Consider the following 24,503-nt stretch of genomic DNA (forward strand, 5'->3'; position numbering starts at 1 on the left):
AATGCAGTACCTAGCACATCACTGAAATTCAGGAGATACTGGTGGGTTAATACAAATTTTAATGTTTCAAAGAACATCTCTCAAATGACTCAGAAATACCTAGAGACTGTGACAAAATACGTATCAGATTTTCCAGCAGCCGCTAGTCATAAAACATGTCTACGGTTATACTTATTTGTTTGGTGAAACCTGGTGGGTTTTTCTTTTCCACTTTTTTTTTTTAACATGTTTAGACCATGAGAACAATAGTTATAACTCATTTTTCATTTTGCCACTCATTTACAGATCTCAGAAAATTTTCACTGTGACCTGAACTCTGACCAATTCAAAGGATTTCTGCGTGCTCACACGCCCTCTGTTGCCACGTCCAGTCAGGCAAGATCTGCGGTATTCTCAGTCACCTATCCATCCTCAGACATCTACCTAGTAGTCAAGGTAGTTCAACACAATCTGATTGGCACAGTCTGATGTTCTCATTGTTGCATTACTCCCAGTGCATGTTTAGAGTGAAAGAGGTATCAGAAAATATTACATGTCCTCTGTGAGATTCGCTTTGTTTCCCTCTCAACTTTACTCCTTTTCCTTTATGAGCAAATTGTGTTGGGTACTAGAATGACTATGGGTTTTGGAGTCAAACGGTCCTAGGTTTGAGTCCTGGCTTTGCAACTTAGTAGCTATATGACTTTCGGCAATTACCTAACCTTTCTGAGACTTAGTTTCTTCATCTGTAAAGTGGAGATAATAACACCTCCCTCAATGAGTAGTTGTGATTACAGAATAAAGTCTGGCATGTATAGACACCCTTCCTTCTAACAAGGAAAACACCCTCAGCTATCCAGCTCTGGGATGCTGCTGTGGAGAAAAATCTCAGATAGGGTCTCCTAATCATGTTCACATTTTTCTAAAGACCCAGAGTTAAATGTCCGAAAATACAGGCTCTGACAGTTTGAGGTGTGGGTTATAGTGTCCAAGCTTCACTCTCCCTTTTCATCACCATCTCACAGACTGAGTATGTCTAGTGAGAGTCAAAATCTGTGGGCAGTTCTAAGTGGAAAGACCTTTCATTCTAGATTGTACTCTTTGCTGATGTAAGAAAACCAGAGACTTCCTCTACACACCAAAATGGCTGGTTAGAAGTTAACAGCAAACATTGAGTATTTTATCTACTTTAAGCCAAGTAATTAGTCTCATTGACTCTTTACCCTCAAATTAAAAAAAAGTCCTGTTGTTTTAATTTCATGTACACCCAGCATTCTAGGATTGGGACATTTTCTAGTTAGCACAGTGTTTTATGTCCATAATCTCATTGATTCCCCCACGATCCCATGATAGTAGCATACAGGTTCCAAAAACTTCAGGTGATGTGGAGGTCACTTAACAAGAGGCAGATGTCCTTCCATTCTAGCTCCTTTTACACCGTTTTACAAAATTTCTGAAAGGCCATTATAGCTTGAAGGGAACTTATTGAAGTTTCTGGAAAACAGAGTTAAAATCCTATTGCTAAAAAGACACATCTCTTGTTGTCACACTTAATGTGTGTCCTTTTCATTGCAGTATTACTTAGACATAGAGGAAAATTAGCTTAAAGTCCACTCTAGCAAACTGTAGCAGCTTGCAGTTACTTTTAAAATTCACTCCAGCCTGGGAAATCAAAGAAGCCAATACCAGTTCCATAGATCCAAATTTTATTTCCAATTCCAGTTCTCAGCAGATGACTTTATTTTGGGTAACCCATGGTAGTCTGCTAAATATCAGTGGTTACCTACGGGTGACTATTACTAAGTATATTCCAAAATTTTCAGATGTATAAATGCATTCATTTGGCAGTGATAAACATTCTCTAAATTGTCTGGATAGACTTAAGAAATTTAAATCTACTCAGTAAGACAGTCCCTGGTTTGCTTCTGATTTGTTTTTCTTTATTGTAATGCCACAGTTGTTGCTTCTTTCCCTCTAAATAGGGCTGAGGGTAGCCTCTTTACCTTAAAGAAATTCCCAGGCAATTCTGATATGCCCCTTTCCCCTGCCTGCCATGGTTACGAGGACTCAGGCGTTTCTTTTACGTATCAATGCTGAAGGACCACATAATAGGCTCTCATAGCAGCTGGCAGCTCCTTCTCGCAAAGTACCTGAAGTTAGCCTTGTCCAACTCAGTGAAGGGAATCGTATCTGCTGATCTGGTCGAATCTGGATCCTCCTTCCAAATTCTGGAGATCCCTCTCCTGTGGGTTCCATGCTCTAGATGCAAAGTCATGGCATTCCCATTCTTCACTTCCGGATTCTAATGAGAAGGTTCTTTATCTCGGTTCAAAGTTCATTTTAAAGGCCACCTTTCTGTCCACTGACCTCATGGAAAAATTAGCTTCTTTCCAATTTGCTGTATAAACTCCCGACCATCAATTTCAGGAGGATAGGGACCAGGCCTATCATGTTCACCACCTTGTCTCCCCAACAGTTACCCTACAGAAAGGACTCAACAAATGTTTTCTGAACAAATGAGTAGGTGAATGATCGCTGACTAACAGGAAAATGGGTTAGTCTCTACCTCGCGTGTTATGTGTCCATGGCCTCAACCTGGTGCATCTCTCAGGAGGATCAGCCTCCTCTTCAGGCTATGGCAGTGGGAAGGGGTTTTTAAGTTCCTCTGTGAGACGAGAGACTTAATGCTTGCAGTCTCCTTGAGACAGATGTTCATTGAGCAGCCCCATGCCATTTCCTTTGAAACTCCATGAATCACCCTCCATCACTTGGGTATTTCTGATTTAAATACTTGGTGCCTAATTGATAGTGCCTGTTAAGAATGTGTGCCTTTTAGGATATGTTGACCCAAACTTCTTCTTCAAGGATTATCTCAACTACTAACACAGACTAATGGGACTAAATCCATTTGTTTTTCTCTTCCACATATAAGTTAAATTAAATTTTCTTTGAGCAGAGGGTTAGACAATTTTAAATTTCTGCTGTTTTTCTCTTAAACATGGTGCCTAGATTTATGGCCAGCCAGGTCCTTCACTTGCAGCAAGATGGAAGACGATGCTTGACAGTAGTAATTCATATTACCAGCCAGTTAGCAAAGTGAAAAGCTGTACCATCCTACTGCTTTCAAGTTCCTTTCCAAGTCTGTTAAATCCAGAAAAGCAGCCCTAATAGGAAATACAAGGGAGACAATTACAGATAATTTATTCTGTTCATTTATTCATTTTGTGGAAGATTTTAGTCCCCAACCTGACTTTCACAGAGGTCATATCTCTTTTTTTACATTGTAAGCAATAATAAACAAAATGAGCTATTAACATCCTACATATATCTCGTGGGTTTTGTATTAAAAAATAACTTTTATTGTATTTTTTATTGTAGGCATAATACATGTTTATTGTTTAAAAACAGAAAATACACGTAAGCAATAGGAAGAAAATAAAGACAGTACATAATCCCACCATACAAAGATAACTACTATTAACATTTACTGTATATCTATCATCCTTTTAATATGCCTTTATGATTTTTTTTTACAAAACTGTGTGATACTCTTCGTACTAATTTTTTTAATCAAAAAACATATATTATGGATATCTGATGTCATCAAATATTGTCATAAGACACTATTTTGATGGTTGCATAGATTCCATTATACAAATGTAATTCACATGCTTTGTTTTAATATTATTTTTGTTGGTAGATTGAAAAAGTCCTTCAGCAGGGAGAGATTGGAGACTGTGCAGAACCCTACATGGTTATCAAAGAAAGTGATGGTGGAAAGGTATGTTATTTTGAGTATTGCTAAATGGTAACATTTTAGAATAAGCAGGTATTTTTCAGAAGTCTCCCATAAAATAGTTAATGGAGTTTAGTCCATAATGTGTCCCCATATGAAGCACTAGTAAATTATATTCAAACAAAATAAGGAAGGGAAACTTCACTGATGACAACTTTTTAAAGAAATAAACTATTAAACTCAGCAAACGATGATGTACACACCAATGTCTAATTACAAAACTTGACTAGGGCAAAAACGCGTCCTGTTTTCTTGGTTCTGAGGCCCGGACTCGGTTGGGAGGGCCACAGACACCCCATGAAACCGAACAGTGCCACAGCTCCCCTAGCTTTCTGATTTGGATATTTGGACATTAGCTGAGACTGCTGTACATCGTAAATTTATTAGTACAACATAGGTACTGAGCCATGAAAAGGACGTCTCTTCTAAGCACCCATTTGCAAAAGTTTCCAACATAATTTTTAAAACACGGCCTTTTTGGAATAAGACTTGCCCAACAGCATCCTACTGCAGACTCATAAACTTCAAGTAAGATTTATTGAACTCAAGATAACTTGCTTTTTTTAATATACCTTTTATCCTGAACTTAGAATGATTACTTTGGAAGTGTTGTCAACCTAATAGGGAGGTTGTTAGGAACCCTTATAGATCTTTCTGGAATCTTCCAAGACAACTATGGAAAACAAACTCTCTTAAGAGCTTAATAGATGATGTACAAAACTTTTCATCCCAAGATTCTCTCTTGTGAATCCAGTGTAGCTAGCACCTAAAAGAGGTACTTGTTGGTTAGGTAGTATAACAAGCCCCAATACTTTTGGGTTTTTTGTTTGCTTGTTTGTTTGTTTGTTTAGCTGAAGGTATATTTAATAATTGAATGTAGGCTTTCTTTAATTCTTTAAATTCCTCCTTTTCTATTCTGTACTTCCTTATCAGTTGGACTTCTGGCCTGAGATGTGTTGTTTTTCTGCCTATTCCCTCTTTTTAATCAGTAGAGTAGGGATTTTGGAGATGGTTGTCATATCCATGGCAGAGGCAGTTGACTTGGTGCTGGTGCCATATTGGGTTTTTTTTTAATATCTTTATTGGAGTATAATTGCTTTAAAATGTTGTACTAGTTTCTACTGTACAACGAAATGAATCAGCTATATGTATACATATATCCCCATATCTCCTCCCATCCTCCCTATCCCACCCCTCTAGGTCGTCACAAAGCATTGAGCTGATATCCCTGTGCTACGAGCAGCTTCCCACTAGCCATCCATTTTACATTTGGTAGTGTATATATGTAAGTGCTACTCTGTCACTTTGTCCCAGCTTCCCCTATCCCCCTATGTCCTCAAGTCCATTCTCTACATCTGTGTCTTTATTCTTGCCCTACCACTGGGTTCATCAGTACTGTTTTCTTAGATTCCATATTTGTACGTGAGCATACAGTATTTGTTTTTCTCTTTCTGACTTACTTCACTCTGTATGACACACTCTAGGTCCATCCACCTCATTACAAATAAGTCAATTTCGTTCCTTTTTACAGCTAAGTAATATTCCATTGAATATATGTGCCACATCTTCTTTATCCATTCATCTGTTGATGGACATTTAGGTTGGTTCCATGTCCTGGCTATTGTAAATAGTGCTGCAATGAACATTGTGGTACATGTATCTTTTTGAATTATGGTTCTCTCAGGGTATATGCCCAGTAGTTGGGTCATATGGTAGCTCTGTTTTTAGTTTTTTAAGTAACCTCCATACTGTTCTCCATAGTGGTTCTATCAATTTTCATTCCCACTAACAGTGCAGGAGGGTTCCCTTTTCTCCACACCCTCTCCAGCATTTATTGTTTGTAGATTTGTTGATGAGGGCCATTCTGACTGGTGTGAGGTGATATTTCATTGTGGTTTTGATTTGCGTTTCTCTAATGAATAGTGATGTTGAGCATCTTTTCATGTGTTTGTTGGAAATCTGTATGTCTTCTTTGGAGAAATGTCTGTTTAGGTCTTAAGCCCATTTTTTGACTGAGTCATTTTTTTGTTATTGAGCTGCATGAGCTGCTTGTAAATTTTGGAGATTAATCCTTTGTCAATTGCTTCGTTTGCAAATCTTTTCTCCCATTCTGAGGGTTGTTTCTTCGTCTTGTTTATGGTTTCCTTTGCTCTGCAAAAGCTTTTAAGTTTCATTAGGTCCCATTTGTTTATTTTTGATTTTATTTCCATTACTCTAGGAGGTGGGTCAAAAAGGATCTTGCTGTGATTTATGTCATAGAGTGTTCTGCCTATGTTTTCCTCTAAGAGTTTTATAGTGTCTGGCCTTACATTTAGGTCTTTAATCCACTTGGAGTTTATTTTTGTGTATGGTGTTAGGAAATGTTCTAATTTCATTCTTTTACATGTAGCTGTCCAGTTTTCCCAGCACCACTTATTGAAGAGGCTGTCTTTTCTCCACTGTATATTCTTGCCTCCTTGTCAAAGATAAGGTGACTTTATGTGCGTGGGTTTATCTCTAGGCTTTCTATCATGTTCCATTGATCTATATTTCTGTTTTTGTGCCAGTACAACAGTGTCTTAATTACTGTAGCTTTGTAGTATAGTCTGAAGTCAGGGAGACTGATTCCTCCAACTCTGTCTTTCTTTCTCAAGATTGCTTTGGCTATTCGGGGTCTTTTGTGTTTCCATACAAATTGTAAACTTTTTTGTTCTAGTTCTGTGAAATATGCCATTGGTAATTTGATAGGGATTGCATTGAATCTGTAGATTGCTTTGGGCAGTGTAGTCATTTTCACAATGTTGATTCTTCCAATCCAAGAACATGGTATACCTCTCCATCTGTTTGTATCTGATTTCTTTCATCAGTGTCTTATAGTTTTCTGCACAGGTCTTTTGCCTACTTAGGTAGGTTTATTCTGTTTGTTGCAGTGGTAAATGGGAGTGGTTCCTTAATCTCTGTTTCTGATTTTTTGTTGTTAGTGTATAGGAATGCAAGAGATTTCCGTGCATTAATTTTGTATCCTGCTACTTTACCAGATTCATTGATTAGGTCTAGTAGTTTTCTGGTGGCATCTTCAGGATTTTCTAAGTATAGAATCATGTCGTCTGCAAACAGTGACAGTTTTACTTCTTCTTTTCTGCTTTGGATTCCTTTTATTTCTTTTTCTTCTCTGATTGCCATGGCTAAAACTTCCAAAACTCTCTTGAATAATAGTGGTGAGAATGGCCACCCTTGTCTTGTTCCTGATCTTAGAGGAAATGCTTTCAGTTTTTCACCATTGAGAATGATGTTGTGCCATATTGTTTGTTTCTGCTGTCTCTTTCCATTTTCCTCTAGAGTAAAGAAAAGATTGAAAAACTAAAACTTCAAGCTGAATCCTTCTGCCAACGTTTGGGGAAATACCGGATGCCCTTTGCCTGGGCTCCCATAAGCTTAGCAAGTTTCTTCAATGTCTCTACCCTCGACAGGGAGGTAACTGATGTGGAGTCCACGGTTGGTAAGCTTTTCAACTGTGGTGTGAAGGGAAGGGCTCCCCAATGTACCAATTCTGAGGTTAGCTACTGATTGGTGGGGGATTGGGGGTGCAGTAAGGTGGGGGGAGTGGGCAGGAAGAAGGAGGTGAATAGAATGAAACATGATTAAGACTGGAATACAAATGCTTGAATGGACAGCAATCCCCAAGACAATTACAATGAACTTTGTGGAGTTTAAATATAGTAAGATTTTTGGTTGGAATTTTCTGTACAGTTTGACACTTTAAAGAGTTAATTTTTAGTGGCCATCTCTTCTTAAAAGTAAAATTCTTGAAAATAACAAGAAGATATAATAATACAATAATATAGTTTGTAGTGTGTTCAACAAAGACACCATGGTTGGCTCCTAAATATAAGAAAAGCAAGGGCTTCAAAATGAAAAACTCTGGTTTCTAGCAAAATTTCCAGTTCCTTAAAGTTTATTTTGCCAAGGGCAAATGAAAAAAGTGGATGCCAAAAGAATATTTAGTTACTGTTCTGATTTATTTAGCATATTTCTCGTTTTCATTACCTAACCCTTGATCTGAGTTATTAATTCCCTCAACAATTTGGGTATGGAACTATCCAAGAGGGTTACAGAGTTTGCAAGAATATCACCCCTCACCTGTGGCAGAGTTTCTGTTTTTTAAAATGTCTTAGTATCCAGCAAATATTTATGTCTCCAGTCACATTTCTTGGGAAGTTTCTCATGCATTCCTTAGCTCTGCCACTTCTGAAATGTTGCCTTTACCAGAGGAGTGGAGGAAAAGGTATTTTGTTATTGCTGCTGCTATCCTGGAGTTATTGATGCATAATTACCAGTCAGAACTCCCGGGTTATTGCTGATTTATCAAAAACAAATCTCAGGGCTTCCCTGGTGGCGCAGTGGTTGAGAGTCCGCCTGCCGATGCAGGGGACACGGGTTCGTGCTCCGGTCTGGGAAGATCCCACGTGCCGCGGAGCGGCTGGGCCCGTGAGCCATGGCCGCTGAGCCTGCGCGTCCGGAGCCTGTGCTCCGCAATGGGAAAGGCTGCAACAGTGAGAGGCCCGCGTACTGCAAAAAAAGAAAAAAATCTCATTTTAGTGCATCCCAACATTCACACCACAATATGTGTGTGGGGTTTTTTTTTTTAATGCTAATTTCTATGTAGACCCAGGTAGCCTTATTTGAAAGAGTTCTGCATAGAGCTTAAAGGACACATAAACTAGGTAGTTAAGGCATAGAGCTTGCTGGGTCCTCAGTCATCTCTGGGTCAAGGAGAAATTAACCTGACTACAGAGGCTGATTTTTAAGAAGCAACCAAAAGATGTAGTGTATTATACTGAGGCAGCATGGCAAGTTTAGGTGGCTCAGTGGTAGCAGGAAGTTCCAGTTCAGCATTATGACAAGAATTAAGGGTAAGAGAATGTTCAAAGACAGGGTTGAAATATTACAGTTCTATGCAATTTGACCATTCACTACAGAACCCCTGAGTTTTGCAGTACAAAAGTAACAAAATCCTCACCTAAATCTCAAAAGGGGTAAGAAATAACTAAGCAGAGTATCAGGGTTCAGGTTTGGGTGTGACTCAGTTCTAATTACCATTAGGCAGGTCGGCCAAGGCAGAAACTCAGTTCTGCTGCCTGGTCCACACAGCAAGAGCAGAAGAAAGCTCAGATCCAGGATGGACTCAGGCTGACCTGTACGTAGCATGTTCGGGCCAGAATCCCAAATGCCTGCAGGGGCATTTGAGTACATGCCTCTCCCAATGGAATGTAAATATAAAAATAAAACAAAACTAAACACTGTTGACTAAATAAAGCTTATTATTTAGCCAGACCCTGCTCTGGCTGCAGTTCTGGCCTCCTGCTCCTTGATCGCCACGTGGGAGGGCACTGTGGTTGCTCCTGGGCTCTCACTATGATCAGAGGAGGATGAGGGGCTCCACCAGGGGGGTCTAAGAACAGGGATCGGGGAGGGAAATTGTCATGCAAAACAAGAATGGCCGTGTTCAGTGTTCTCCTTTAGTGCGCTTCAACATATCTTACATACGGTAAAGTTAATAACTGCTATATATTCAAACAGAAAGGCAAACTTTAGAATGACAATTGTTTTCCTTAAAGGGAAAGGCTCTGTGAGTGAGCGGAAAACTTTGTCCCAATCTCGAAGACTTTCTGAAAGAGCCTTCTCCTTGGAGGAAAATGGGGTTGGATCCAACTTCAAGACCTTGACCATTAACAGCTTTTTCAAGCAGGTATCTCTTCATGTTACAGTGTGTCTGGCTTTGTCCCCTCACAATGGCATGAGTGCTGGAGCCCAGAGGGGGAGTATATGTAGTGACTAGGAGAACAAGTTAGTCAACCTCACCAAGCCTCGGTTTCATTATCTACAAAACAGGGATGATGGCACTTGCTTGATGTAGCTTTTGGGAGGGTTCGATGACATGAGACGTGTAAAGCTCTTCTCAGAGTGCCTGGGATATAACAAGTGCTAAATGAACATTAGCCCTTTTAATTGAGAGAAGGACTGGTTCCCATTAATACAAACTATCCTATTTGAACTATCATGGTCAATTCATTTATTAGGCTATGAAAACAGTCTGGCTAAAATATCCATTTCCCCTTTGGCTTGGGGTTTCTTGGCCTAGGTGTTGTCCATCTCACCCCTTTTCCACGTGCGGGCTTTCCAGAGCTGCCTACTTCTTCACAGGTTGTGACCATTACAGACGGTGCTCTTTATTAGCTCAGAAATCATTGAGACTACTTAGAGAATGAAGAATTTCCTAGCGTAATCAAATTCTTAGAGACAGAAGGTGGAATGACAGAAAGTAGAATGATGGTGGCTAGGGGCTGCAGGAAGTGGGGAATGGGGAGTTGTTTCATGGGTATAGAATTTCAGTTTTGCAAACTGAAAGTATTCTGGAGATCGTTTGCACAACAAAGTGAATGTACTTAACACTACTGAACGGTATACTCAAAAATGGTTAAGATGGTAAATTTTACGTGATATGTATTTTACTACCAAAAAAACCAACTTGACTTATACTTGTTTTGACTCTGTTTTGGAAAATTTTCTGCAGCTCAAGCAGTTCTCATGGGATATGTCAAGGGGTTATGTTAACAAACTGAAATGCAGAAGAGATACTAAGGGTTCTGTGTGCCATGCCTCATGATGGAGATTGCAGGGGACTGAAAGGGTTTCTATTTGGGAAATAACTCCTCCCAACTGTATTGCCTTGGGGAGCAAGGCCCTTGACTAAATAAGCCAAAGTTTTCTCATCTGTACTTAGGAATAGGACACACCTATCTACCTACCTACCTACCTTCCTTACTGGGCTGCTGTAAGGATCAGAGCTCATGCACACGTATCCCTCAGCAGCATGCCTGTCCTACATACACGCATGGAGCGTAGTATGTGTGCTTAGCCTTCTTAGTCAAGACAAATGTGAAGAATATGAGGACAGGAAAAAGATGGAAAGCTGCTTTCTCCATCTTCAAATCTTTGAAGAAAACTTTTCTTCTGTTTTGTTTCAGGGAGTAAACAAGTATCAGTGGGTTCAAGTTATAGGGGGAGGACCTTTTGGCCTGGATTACTAATGGTCAAACAGCCTTCCTCAGGAAGGCAGTAAAATCCCCATCTCCAGGAGGATTGAAGAGGCTGAGAGAGTCAGAGTGGTAGAGGAAGAATATTTGACAAGAGGTTGACTAAAAGATTTCAGAGTTGTTGCCTCGTATCTATGAAAGGCACGTTACGATAATACTTAAAGATAAAAATCTTCTGAGAAATAAATCTTTGGTCCCGACCCCAGGATTGTATGGTGAATCTACACTAACCCTGACTTCTCTCTTGGCAGGAGGGAGATCGCCTTAGTGATGAAGACTTATTCAAGTTTTTAGCTGACTACAAAAGATCTTCATCCCTACAGAGAAGAGTCAAGTCAGTTCCAGGTGTGGATGGCTTGTCTTTATCCTCTTTGTTGTGCCAAAGCCATTTATGATTAGACACATTATTCATGTAACGGTGCAACTTTTTGTCAAGGGAAATGTAGAATTTTGTATTAGGAGTTAAGGTCTGGGTTTTTTTGGCCAAGCTGTTAATGTTTTCTATTTTTATTAAAGGACTGATTCTGGAAATAAACATCATGCTTTATATTTGATTGCTCACTCAGAAAATCAGATAATTGTTTGAAGAGAGGAGCCTCTTATATCATATTGTATGGAACTCTTAACATGAGAAAAAGTGAAAGTGCAATGCTTTGGTAGAAGGTGAGGGCACACCCTCCTTATCCTCAGCTTAACAGCCCCTGAGGCACTTCTGCAGCCCCCTGGGGTACCAGGGAACCTAGTTTGAAAACCACCAATTTTTAGTGCTTGTAATGAGAGAAGTTACTGAACTATATACTTATGGTGTGGTAGTTCTGGAAGGGACTTCAAAGATCTTCTAATGTGTTCTTACTCATTTTACAGTTTCTTGCTTTTTAAGTTCTAGAAACTAAATCTCAAAAATTGTCATGATATGCTTTTTCTCAAACTATGGGAAATTAACTGGGTATTCCAAAGTGCTTATACTCACACAACTTATCCTCATTTCCATAAAAGAAATATAGTACAGCAGTCTTTCTTGACTCCCTCGTATATAACGTCTTTACTAAGTCCTATTTTCTTTCTTTAGGCTTGCTCAAACTGGAGATTTCTCTGGCTCCAGAGATGACCAGTTGCTGTCTGACTCCTGAAATGCTGCCAGTGAGACCCTTTCCTGAAAACCGGGGACGCCCACACAAAGAGATTTTGGAATTTCCAATCCGAGAAGTGTATGTCCCTCATACTGTGTACAGGTAAGAAACAAAAGCTCTTGGAAAATTATTGAACCAAAAATTTGAGCCTTGTTTGGGTAATGCTTTCATCATCCTTTGACCTATTTTGCTACTTCCTAAGTTTTGGGGAAAATGAAATATGACGTTTACAAAACTATAGATAATTACTTTTTAAGATCAATTTGTTCTCTCTTTTTTTTGTGGTACGCGAGCCTCTCACTATTGTGACCTCTCCTGTTGTGGAGCACAGGCTCCAGACGCGCAGGCTCAGCAACCGTGGCTCACGGGCCCAGCCGCATGTGGGATCCTCCCGGACCGGGGCACGAACCCGCGTCCCCTGCATCGGCAGGCGGACTCTCAACCACTGCGCCACCAGGGAAGCCCTTAAGATCAATTTTTAAAGATGATTTATCTCATTTTTTTCACAAGGAAATGTTACTTCAGTCAAAACTGGAATGTAGAATTATAGTGGACATATTCCTTCTAGAAACAAAAAAATCCTCCTAGTCATTACCTTGGTTTTCCTATGGGCAGAAGGACATATTAGGGAAAGAGCAATGACTAAAAGTGTTCTGGTTGTCTAAAAGACAGGTTTTCAGCTCAAGACCAGCTCTGTCAATAGAATTTAGAGGAATGAAAGAAATGTTCTGTATGTGTGCTGCCCAATAAAATAGACACTAGCCACATGTGGCCCTTCAGCCTTGGAAATGTGGCTAGTACAGTGTAGGGACTGACATTTTCATTTTATTTAACTTTAATTAATTTGAATTCAAATTCAGGTAGCTGTATGTGGCTGGTGGCTACCATATTGGATAGCATGGAACTATACAGTAAAGACCTAAAAGGTTAGGTTGCCTCAGTTTCTTGGAGGTCCTTTGCATGGGGGCTCAGGGGGAGCTTGTCAACACCCGTCCGCCGAAAGCATTGCTGATCATATACTTTTCTTTTTTATTTTGAGAAGATTTTTTTTAATGCAGAGAAGAAAGTTATAATAAGCACCTTTTCTCCAGCATCTAGAAATGACATTTTGTTATGTGTGTGTGTGTATATAAATATATATATATATATACACACACAAACAATCATACTGGTTAAGTTGAAGTCTCCTTTATCCCCAGTCTCCAATTACAGACCCCTACCCTGCCTCTCACATCACATTGTCATGAACTTACATAGTTCCTTTCTATGTTCCCTGGTTTTACACACACACACACACACACACACACAGAGTCATGTATTATGAATCTGTGAACACTGAGTGGTATTATTTTTATATTCATTTAAAATGTATGTAAATGGCTTCATACTCTACGTATTATACTGTACTACTGTACTTTGCATCCAGCAGTATGATTTTTTTCTTTTTTGTTTGAGTATTATTGTGGACTCATGAATTTTATTGATTCAGTGTGTTACACTCAGTAGCAGTCATTATTCTTTTCTAGTTACTCAGATTTTCACAAATGTAACCAATGGGAATTCCTTAATAGCTTGTATTTTAGAAATATTGATTTATAGAGAGCTTTGTCATTCTTTTAAACTGTTATTTAGTGTTCCTTTCTGTGAAGAGGCCATATTTTATTTATCTGTTTCCTATTTTTCTATTGATAGATATTTATATTTTTTCAGCGTTGGGCTTTTATAAAGACTGTGCAGTGAGAATTTTTGTCTTTGTCTCTCTGTGCACATATGTGAAAGTCTCCCTAAGCAATATGCCTAGAAATAAAATTATTGGGTCACAGTGATACATATTTTCAGTTTTATTTATACCACCACTTATTTCCAAAATTGTGTCAGTGTGCAGTCCTCCCAGCAGTGTAAGAGAGTTCTGATTCCCCCAGATCCTCACTCATACTTTCCATTGTGATGTTTGGGTATGTGGGACTGAAATGCAAAGAATTTCAGAACTCACCTAATCTAAGTACCTCTACCCCTCACGTTTTCAGATGTATAAATTTGAGACCCAGACAGGATAAGTGAGTGGTTTGTTGATGTCAAAAATGGCAGTGGGTAAAACAACAAGGTTTTACTGTGTAGCACAGGGAACTATATTCAGTATCTTGTAATAAACTATAATGGAAAAGAATCATAGAAAAAGAATGTAGAATCTAAAAAATGGGAACTTATTTACAAAACAGAAGTAGAGTCACAGATGTAGAAAACAAACTTATGGTTAACCAGAGGATTGGGGGGAGGGATAAATCTGGAGATTGGGATTGACATATACACACTACTATATGTAAAATAGATAACTAATAAGGGCCTACTGTATAGCACACTTTGCTGTATACCTGAAACTAACACAATATTGTAAATCCACTATACTTCAATTTTTAAAAATGGCAGTGAGAATTACAACCAACCATTCATACAGTTAGAAGTGCACCTCTTCCTTTCAAAATTGAAGTACACATGCATTTCCCCCATTTAATCCTTTCTGAAGCAGTTCTTGGTTTTCTCTTCTCATTCCTAAATACAAAGTCAGCCAAGTCTCCCTCCTAGATAAGTAAGCATTCCTAGGATGCAGTAGTTTCCATTCTCCATTCCCTAGAGGGAGATGAAGACATGAAAATGTTTGCTTATGGATGCTGTGTATCTTTTTAGAAACCCTATCCTATAATTGGAAAAAAGAGTGCTCTTGGTATTGGAATAAACTTGCACCAAATGAATTCTGTAGTTATTCAACTTGCCCTAGCTTTTAATCACCCATGGGAGACATTTACAACTCTCTCTACTCCTTGCTGCAAACATTATCCCTTAATTACATCACAGCCGGACTCAATGCGTTAGTGCACCTACTGATTCAGAAATGTAGGAGTGCTGAGGAGGACAAGTTTGAACAGATTACTATGGACCCAACTTGGCATCATGAGAAACAGACCCACAAGTGCAAAGTGAATATTCTTTAGCTGTTCTGTACACTGTGGAAATGCCAAGGCCACCCCATTAAAAATCAGGTCTCTTAGGAATGATAGAAGACAATACTTCCCTCCACCTTTGGTCTTCTGTCTTCTCTTGGCTCCCAGGCCACCATATTTTATAGCTTGTTTGAGGGAGGAGAGTTGTGGTGAACTTGGTTCAGAATCTTACTATGTGAAAATGTCAAGGAATTGAGAGAACATTTTGTCTAAATTTCTCACGCTGTTGTTAAATTTTTAAGTGTTTCGTCTCCAGGCCACATATGCTTCGTAGTGGTTTTGATTAGGTTGGTCTGGACAGTAACCCAGTCCTAGACTAATTCTCCCCTTTTCTCCACCACCACTCCCATTTCGCAAAACGGAAATGGAAGACTCAAGTCAGGTCCGAACCCCAGGTCAAATTGGGAAGTTGACTCAGTTTACCCTTGGTGACCTCATCTTCTCATTTTTGTCAAAACTTGTAACCTCTTGACTCTTCTGTCCTCCCCTCTCCAAATCAAAGTCTCCTTTCAAGCAAAGGTCTCTAAACCTCTTTACATTATGGTACCAATAACAGGTGAGGTCTAAAGTCTTATCTCTCCCAAGAATATTATTTCAGTAGGGACAGCAGTTCCTGTTTCTTTTAGAAAAGTTTTCCTTTGACTGAGTTGAATTCTGGACATCATTCTAAGGGTTTGGCATGTAGGGTAACTCTTCATGTTGACCTTGCTATTTCCATGTCTCTAATTCTGGCTGTATCCCTTTAAGGAAATCAAATAAATGAAAATTAAGATTTACAGAGCAGATAAATTTAGGGATAATTCTTTGCTTGATAGCAGACTCACCTCATAAATTTGACATATGGCTTGACATAATAAATTGATCTACCTGGAACTTGTGGAGAATATATCTGTTGGGCCAAGCAAGGAATACCTACAGTGACAAAGCCAGGGTTCAGATTTCCAATTTGTGTATCTTTCACATAAACTTCAGAGCTCCCTTGAGTGGAGGGAACTATTACATGGACGAATGGCAGGTGTTTTCTGGCCTTGAGTGGCAGTTGTGGCCAGAGCCATGCTTTACAGGATTGTCATATGGGTGGGGTTTCAGTTTAATACCATATGAATAGCACTCAGGTTCTTTACCTCTCTTAAAGAGCAGCTGCCATGGAGCCTCAGATAAAATTGGCCTGGGATAGGCTGAGCTGCCTTCCTGCCCTCAGTCTCTCCGTCCTCCGATCTCTTCAGGTGCCTCCTTTGACAGCCTTGCCCCTTCAGGTGCCCTCAGTTGGGGTCACTGTGTTGCCCACAGGGGCACCATTCATACTGTATTCTCTGTGGATGCTGCCTGATGCCTCAACCTTAATTCAGCTCACTTTGAGGAGTGATCTAGATCGGTTATAAAAGAACTGGACCTGGCTGAGGAAGTATCCCCATGAACCAATGAGAGTGTTGATCACCCATAAGACAGACACTCACTTTGAGGGAAGAGACGAACTTCTAGAGCCAGAAGTACTCATTCTAGGAATGGCGAGCATCTCCCCAACCAGGGTCTTGGGCTTCTGCAGTGCTGTTGGCAGCCTCTATGTGTGAGAGGCATGGGGTCAGACAAGTACACCGAAGCAGACCCAGGCAAGAGCTATTTCAAAATCACAAGCAGAAGGACGGTCATTCCGAAAGCGGAGCAGAACAGCTGGAAAAATTAGGTCGATAAACAGGATTATCCGACTGTGAGTATGGCATTCTTTTCTCCATGCCCAGATTAAAAGAATACTGGTTGTTAGCCCAAGAACACGTTTGAACCAACTCCTGGCTGATTTTCCATGTGGCCCAGCAGCTGGTAATGGAGACTCCAGCTGCCTTCTGGTGGGGGCAGAATGAAAACAATGCGGCCTGGGGCCAAGGCCCAGGGAGACCTTTAAGGGCGTTTTATCCTGTGGCAGTTACTGGAGTTTGCGCGGAGATCACAGGCGCTGAGGTTGTAATGAGCTTGTTAAGCTCCTTGCTGTCCCTGTAACTGGTGATTACATTAGAGAAATCCACATCAAGTGCGTTTTCATCTCTCATCCCAGCCCCCAATAGCCTCTGAGGTCGTTTTATCCAATTATCAGACTCGCTGTGGACGACTGTGCTTGCCGTGAACAAGCATATCACTTAGAACATGATTTCTTTGATGGATAATTAGCTGTTTTCAGGCTGCCTCCTATTTAGCTGAATGTTCTCAGACCAGAAGTCTGCATTCTGGTCTAACAGGGAGGTGCCTTTCGTATCACAATGGCGTTTTGAGGAACACTGCCAGGCTTGCATCCTACAGGGGCAGAAAGCACAGCACAGGATAAATGTGCAAGCTGGTCTTGAATGACTGTCTGGAAGTTATAATTTAGTGAATAGCATTTCTAAGGAATAAACCAGAAATAATTCTGGGTGACGTGTTTAGGAAGGAGTCAGGGCATAGAGAATGGAAGGTATCCTTGAGAGGAACTTTCTTTTGTCCAATCTGAGCCCAGTTGTCTCTCCATCCAGAGTGGATCTGTTCAGTGTTGGGGGTGGGGTGGGGGAGGGGAAGAAGGGTAGTGTGCCTCAGAGTTCATTGTAGAGCTTTGTAAAAATGCAAGGGTCCAGTCCTACCTGGAGACTCCCATTCAGGAGGCCTGGGGTAGGGTCTTAAGGGTACAACATGCTTCTTTGAGGATCAAAGCCTCTCCCTCCCTTTCATGGTCCCTCTTAATGAGTTCCTCTACTCATTGGAGTCATCCAAAGTCCACAGTGACGCAAGCCACGGGAAACTCAGGGGAAAGAGCCTTGCGACTTAATCCCTCTGACCTGGAAAGCAATCCTATCGTATGCCAGGATACCAGGTGAAATGGATACGGCGAAGAGCAAGTATTCAATACTTGTCTATCAGGAATCTACAACACCCAGAAAACCTCTCCATGTGAGGACGATGTTTTTTTAATGGCGTAATGCTCCTCAATGCTGTTAGTACTCCAGGCTTATTGCTAATTAATGGTTAGTAGTTTATGATGTGATTGACCCTGGTCTAAATCACCACAAAACAATGCCTTACTTAAATAACTATTCCAAATAATAACTCCCCATTCTTATGTGTTTCTTTGAATTTTATTTATTTTGGAATAGGTATCCTATTCTAATATTTCCATATTTTAAAAGTACGTAGGTGCACAGTGAAAATTCTCTCTACCATGCCTGACCTCCAACTGTAGATTCCCTTCCTTGGAGACAGTCTTAAAAAATATATATATTTACACACACACACACACACACACACACACACACACACACACATACGCATTTTATTTTCTTCATTTTATTCTACAAATATTGAGTGCCTGCAACATGCCAGGCCCTTTTCTAGACACGGGAGAAATACTAGTGAACAAAACAGATGAAAGTCATGTATATTTCACAGCTCAATCCTATTTTTGACAATTGGAAACAGCCATTTTTTCAGTTTCTTATTTATCCTTCCAGAAATAAACTATGTTTGTACAAACCAGTACAACCTTGCACTTTTCCTTTCAGAGTGCAAGTATAGCATAATCCTCGCACTGTTCTGCACTTTGATTTCTCATTGAACACTATGTTATGGAGAGCATTTCTATATGAATACAGAGTGGCCTCGTGCTTTTTTACACCTGCACTGAATCTCATTATATGGCTGTATCATAATTCATTTAACCCCAGACTAATGAGCATCTAAGATGTTGCCAATCTTTTAACATTACAAATGATGTTAAAATGAAGAATCTTATATAACCTTTCACACATGTACAAGCATGTGGTATAAATTCCTACTTTTCACCCTTTAAAGGAGTGTTTAAATAACTGTTGTAAGTATAAGACAGCCCTGAAGCTCAGTCATTGGTCTTCCTAGACTCAGTGAGCAGTTGTTTGTGGAACATGAAGCTTATTATAAACAAACACTTTATTTAGGAATAGCAATGACAGCCCAGGCAAAATCTAATCATTTAAATTAGCTGAGTAATGGAGACAAAGGCAAAGTGAATTCCTGGTGCCAAAATTACCCAGATAGTTAAGCTCCTGTACTTGACTTTGCTCTGGCAAGTTGGCCTCAATAATAAATCAGGAACACAATCCTCACTTTCCTCCAAAATTCAGTCATCCTTCCTCTTTTTAGAAGAATGAAAAAACTCAGGAGGGAACAAGTTACCTAAGATTTCTTAGCAGCAAGGGCAGGTTTTGCGAAGCTCCCCTTCCAGTACAACATTTAGCCACTTGAGGGCACAATTTGCTCATTTTTTCAGAAGCGGCTAGGTACCTTTCCGTTTCTAAGCAGATGGAGTCGTGATTTATTAAAGGCAAACATGCATTGTATTTTTGTGGCCTTGAAGTGCAGGACCAAGAAAAACTGGGAAAGTATTCCAGTGTCCCAAGAGATCACTGTTGGCACTTTTTGCAAAGGATTTTCTTTTACCCTGTCAGCTTCTGCCTTCTTTCATCAGTTAAGTCAGGAACTTAGAAATCTGTCACTTTGTTGAAAGATGTGGTGGAGAGGAGGATGGAGAAATGTATCCTGTGGTCTAGAGAGACAGCAAAATCTCGTTTTGGGGGTGTACTGCTCACTATACATTTTTACACATTCACCAAACCTGCCTCAAATACAAAAGTAAAAGAACGTGGTTTGGCAGTAATGAAATAGTGTTAAGGAGGCTCTGTGTACATTAAGTTCAAGTCACAACCCCTCACTAGTCTCTATTTTATACTCATTCCCTTTGAGGCCATCATGCTTTAGTGTTACTGCCTGTAAACAACTGTCCTAACCAAAAATCCTGCTCTGTCCAGTATTGGGGGTGAATGTCATTTTTTTCCCCAGAGATCCTTTATGTAGATTTCAGCAGTAAGGTTCCTGAAGCATCCTGTTTTTACATGGGGTGGGACTGTAAGGTTGGTGGGGGCAGAAGCAACAGAGAAATGGTAATGAAAATGCGGCAAATCTGGGCCTGCATTTGATGATGGTGATGAATAGTTTGCCTAGATTAGAAGGAGCTTCCTAACATTCAAAAAGCCTTCTTTCTTTGACTTCTCTACTTCTGTTAGTTTTTTAAATTGTTATCTTAAAATTAGTTCTTTGAAGTGGCTTTGTCTTCTGATGAGATATCCTTCGGGGAATTGTTCCCTCTTATTTCTTTGACCATTTAGGGGGAAAAAAATCTTCTCTACTTTTTAGCTTCTCATTCTTTGTTCTGACTTTACTGTATACTTTAAAGATCCACTCTTCCCATGAAGTGTTTGGCCATCTCTAAAGGAGAGATGTTTTAATAACTCTCCAGTAATGGGTGTCCTGTGGTTTTAAGGACTCAGATACGCTGCCCTTTGCCCCTCCCTGCTGAAGTCAGAATGCCCTGGGTCGAAATATTAGGTGCTGTGTCAGCCTTCCCAGGGCAAAAGTGGGTTTTGGGGTGAGGACAATGCAGGCTAGCCCAACAGCACAAAGTAAAATAGAACTAGGAGTGGGGGGGACTGAGGTTTGACTCAGTGTAAGAAGGTAATTTTTAAAAAGCCATGGCTTATCAGTCACATATCATGTACCTTTTATAATTAAAAAATGAATTTCATTTATCCACTGGCCTAAACTATAACTTCCAAAACTGTGCTGTTCCACCTCACTTGTTTAATGTTCTTTGTTTGACAACGTTCAGAATGTAAGCTGAGGGCTTCCCTGGTGGCGCAGTGGTTGAGAGTCCGCCTGCCGATGCGGGGGACACGGGTTCGTGCCCCGGTCCGGGAAGATCCCACATGCCGCGGAGCGGCTGGGCCCGTGAGCCATGGCTGCTGAGCCTGTGCGTCCAGAGCCTGTGCTCCGCAATGGGAGAGGCCACAACAGTAAGAGGCCCGCGTACCGCAAAAAAAAAAAAAAAAAAAAGAAAAAAGAAATGTAAATTGAGATCCATGCAGTGGTTCAGAAAAAGAAATATTACAGTTTAATAAAGATAAAAGTAGAGGAGCTCAATTTAATGGCTCATTTTAATGATTTAAAAGAGATTTCCATGCCTAGACTAATAATTATATATTTAGCAATAAGAGCATCTCAAAGCCCATTTCTCATCTTTTCCTGGAGTTACATTTTTTATTTTTATTTATTAATTTATTTAAAGGGAACATGCTTTTTTATTGAAGTATAGGTGATTTACATATTATATTAGTTTCAGGCTCTGGGCACAAGAGTCCAGAGAGAGATACACTTCTTTTATATGCTCTCTAATGTCTTCTCCAGAGTTGAGTTGAAACGAAACTAACTCTAGCACAAAAATCCAAAATCCCTATCCCAGCCAGCAGCCAACAAAGAACTGCCTCTTTGTGTTTCTAGGTCAGGCAGAAGTAAAGTCCGTAACAATGACTGTTACTCAACCTTCCAAATGGTCTGGGGATGGCACAGCCCTTTGTGGACTTGTCACTCTGGTGTGAGTGTGGGCAGCGAGAACTCTTCCCTCTCCTCCTTCCTCACCCTCTGTCACAGAGCAGGATACCTGTCCTTTGTTTGTTTTTTTGTTTTTGGCCAATGTTACAGCACCCGGGATCTTAGTTCCCCGACCAGGGATCGAATCCATGCCCCCTGCAGTGGAAGCACAGAGTCCTAACCACTGGACCACCAGGGAAGTCCCAGATACCTGTCCTTTGAAAATCTCACCAACTGAGCAATACTTGTCACCCTATGAATAAAGTTCATACAATCACCTAATGTATTTTTGATCCCCGACCGTGTGCCAGGCACAATGCTTGGTGCTGAGAGAGACAAAGAGGAGGACTGCCTCTCCTTGGAGGTAAACCCCAGTCTCCTGGAGACACTGGAACCCCTCATAATCACGCTGATCTACAGAAAGACACACATGAAACTTTGTCCTGCAGTCACTTGAGATCTTTGCAGGTTCTCCTGCCTCCAAAACCCAGACAAGCCTTCTCTCTCACCAAGTACCCAAAGCAGGCATATGTTTCTAGAAGTTGTTGGGGACATCTGAACAGTTTATTTCTTAGTGGGCCTGCTGTTTCCTCCAATTCCAATATTTTCTTCCTCAACCCGAACCAAGACATCTGCCAATATTAAAATCATCAGGAATGTTAAAGCAAGCATTTTTATCAATAGTATTGATTTATTCATTGGCTGTTATTTTTTTTTTTTTTAATGGGTAGGGGACTAGTAAAAGTTCTGCCCCAAACCCAAAGAAAAAAGTCAGCTTCAACAACAGCAAAACTTGGAAATTTTCTGGTATGTGTATGAGGTTTTGTCAGTTGGCAGATTTGTTTTAGGAAACTATTTGCAAAGCCTGGAAAAAATGTGCTCCCTCCGTCTCTCAAAAGAACATGCAGGTTGGTTCGTGTTAGTCCTTCACGTGACAGTTCTGCCTGGTGGCCTTTTGAAAAACGTTGCCCAGATTTGGCATCAAAATGGTGTCTTTAAACTTGAATTTTAGGTCTTTCACAAAACCAAATATTGTTGAAATGTTTGAATATTTACCAAGCATATGTTTGGCAAAGCCAAATATGTTGAAATTGTTGTTTTGTTTGGGGGAAACTTTCATTAAAAATTTGATGTTTTAAGGGAGGAAGAAGGTATTTGTGGTCGGTACTTTAAAGCATTCTTCTCTTTTATCTGACCTGTCACAGCCTCTTTAAGAAACATTAATTCAGTGAATAGAATCAAAACTAGAACCAAAGAAAATTTAGTTATTCATATACTTTTAAATTCTCAAGTTTTTATACTTAGTTGGTGATTGGATGGACTCCATGAGGCTATTTTGATGTTGACTCTTTTCCTCTAGGTAGTCATGATATTATACTCCTTAGAGCAGGAATAATAACCCTGAGATACAGTTAAGAGGCAGAAATGTTACAAGGTAAAGGATTTTTAAAGGAATCACCTGTTTAAATATCAGCAAATACCTAACATATACTTTTTTAAAATGTATCTACTCGTATCAGTTACCTGTTGTTGCATAACCAAAACTTTGCAGCATGAAACAACAGTTGTTATCTCACAGATTATGTGGGTTATCCAGGTGTGGCTTGGCTGAGTGCCTCTGACTCAGGGCTCGCCAAAGGCCACAGTCAAGATGTCAGCCAAGGCTGGGATCACCCCAAGGGTCAACGAGGGGAGAATTCACTTCCAAGCTCACTCCTGAAGTTGTTGACAGTGTTCAGTTCCTCTCTCGTTGTTAAACTAAGGGCCTTAGCTCCTCTCTAGCTGTTGGCAAGACATCCCCTCGAATTCCTTGCTATATTGGTTTCTCTGTAGGGCAGCTCACAACATGGCAACTGGGGTCTTCAGAATAAGCGAGAAAGAGAGAGAGAGAAAGCAAGATAGCAGCCAGGGTCTTTTTGTAACCTAATCTTGCTGTATCCTATTGGGTAGAAATGAGTCACTAGGTCCAGCCCACACTTGAGGGGAGGGAATTACAGAGGGTGAGAACACCAGGAGGCAGCCATCATTGGGAGCCTTAGAAGCTGCTACCGTAGTTCTTAACCAAGCTACCAAAAGTTGGGGCACTCCAGCTGTGTGAATTTGAAGGAGTGTGGGGAGGTGGGAAGGTGAGTGAGGGAGGGTGGATTACTTCCGCTGATGCAGAGGACCAGGCTTCTTGTGGAGAGTGTTCCCATCAGCCTGGTATATTTTTAGGACAACACACCTCTCCCTAATAGAAAATTAACAGCTTCTTGACAGATCCTCTAAGGTGAGAAGAGTCCGTCCCTGCCCCTGCCCCCAGCCCAGCCCTCCTCACGAACCCACACTCCAAAGAAACAAGCCTACCATGCGGGGGAACAGTTTTTTCACCTAGGTTAAAGGAGATTTCCCAAGTTTTCTTAGATTCATAGTAGTAGGAAAAAACCCTAAGCTGTACATATTAAGGAATGGGGTCTTTTATCCCATTGCCCAGCATGTAGCACCTTACCCACCCCGCTCCCCCCTTATACCCTATCATAGACTCACCTCCCAAGCATCTGTTCATCTATATACATATACAAAACCTATATAAATCCTCTGAGTGAAATGCAAAATGTACTTGTGGAAGGGTGAGTTTTATAGGATGTCTGAAATGTATATTGCTAAAGTAGTTCCAATCTCTGCTCATGTAAAATAAAATACATTCTTATTAAATATTTTCTAGTCATCCATAAAAACCCACTGAAAATAGGCTAATAAACCAACTGAGAGCTTGACCTATTTAACAAATATCTGAGCCCTCCCTAAGTCCGAATCACAAAGAATATCCAAATAACTTAGACCTTAAAACCACATCATGGGTTCCATGATGGTAGCTGGGAGTTGAAAGAGCTGAAGTTATCCAGTGGATATTTTGACTGTGTTGTCAGTGTCAAATTTAAGAGAGTTATAGAAAAAAAATTGTGGAATAAAAAGTCTGGATTTGGGTACTTTTCCAACTTTTCCTCTTTGTCACTCTCCCTGACACCCTAGGCAACTGGGGAATCTTCCTCAAAGCAGTGCCTCATGGTTAACAATTACCAGGTCATCCTTTTTATTTCCTTTCACCACTCACACCTAACAGCCC

The 24,503-nt window shown here is 40.3% G+C and overlaps 1 protein-coding gene across 4 annotated transcripts in view; it reads left to right on the forward strand.

Moving 5' to 3' along the window:
- Positions 1-24,503, forward strand: part of DOCK8 (dedicator of cytokinesis 8) — a 223,938-nt gene that overhangs the window by 101,291 nt on the left and 98,144 nt on the right. For all 4 annotated transcript variants that reach the window (XM_024734221.1, XM_024734220.1, XM_024734223.1 and 1 more), the window contains 6 exons: positions 286-435; positions 3,680-3,760; positions 7,094-7,253; positions 9,373-9,503; positions 11,103-11,196; positions 11,921-12,083. In XM_024734221.1, coding sequence (XP_024589989.1) covers positions 286-435; positions 3,680-3,760; positions 7,094-7,253; positions 9,373-9,503; positions 11,103-11,196; positions 11,921-12,083 — 779 coding nt within the window. The remainder of the gene's footprint in view (positions 1-285; positions 436-3,679; positions 3,761-7,093; positions 7,254-9,372; positions 9,504-11,102; positions 11,197-11,920; positions 12,084-24,503) is intronic.

Source organism: Neophocaena asiaeorientalis, unplaced genomic scaffold (assembly GCF_003031525.2).
Source record: "Neophocaena asiaeorientalis asiaeorientalis breed wild unplaced genomic scaffold, Neophocaena_asiaeorientalis_V1.1 scaffold256, whole genome shotgun sequence".
In the NCBI taxonomy this organism is placed as follows: Eukaryota; Metazoa; Chordata; class Mammalia; order Artiodactyla; family Phocoenidae; genus Neophocaena; species Neophocaena asiaeorientalis.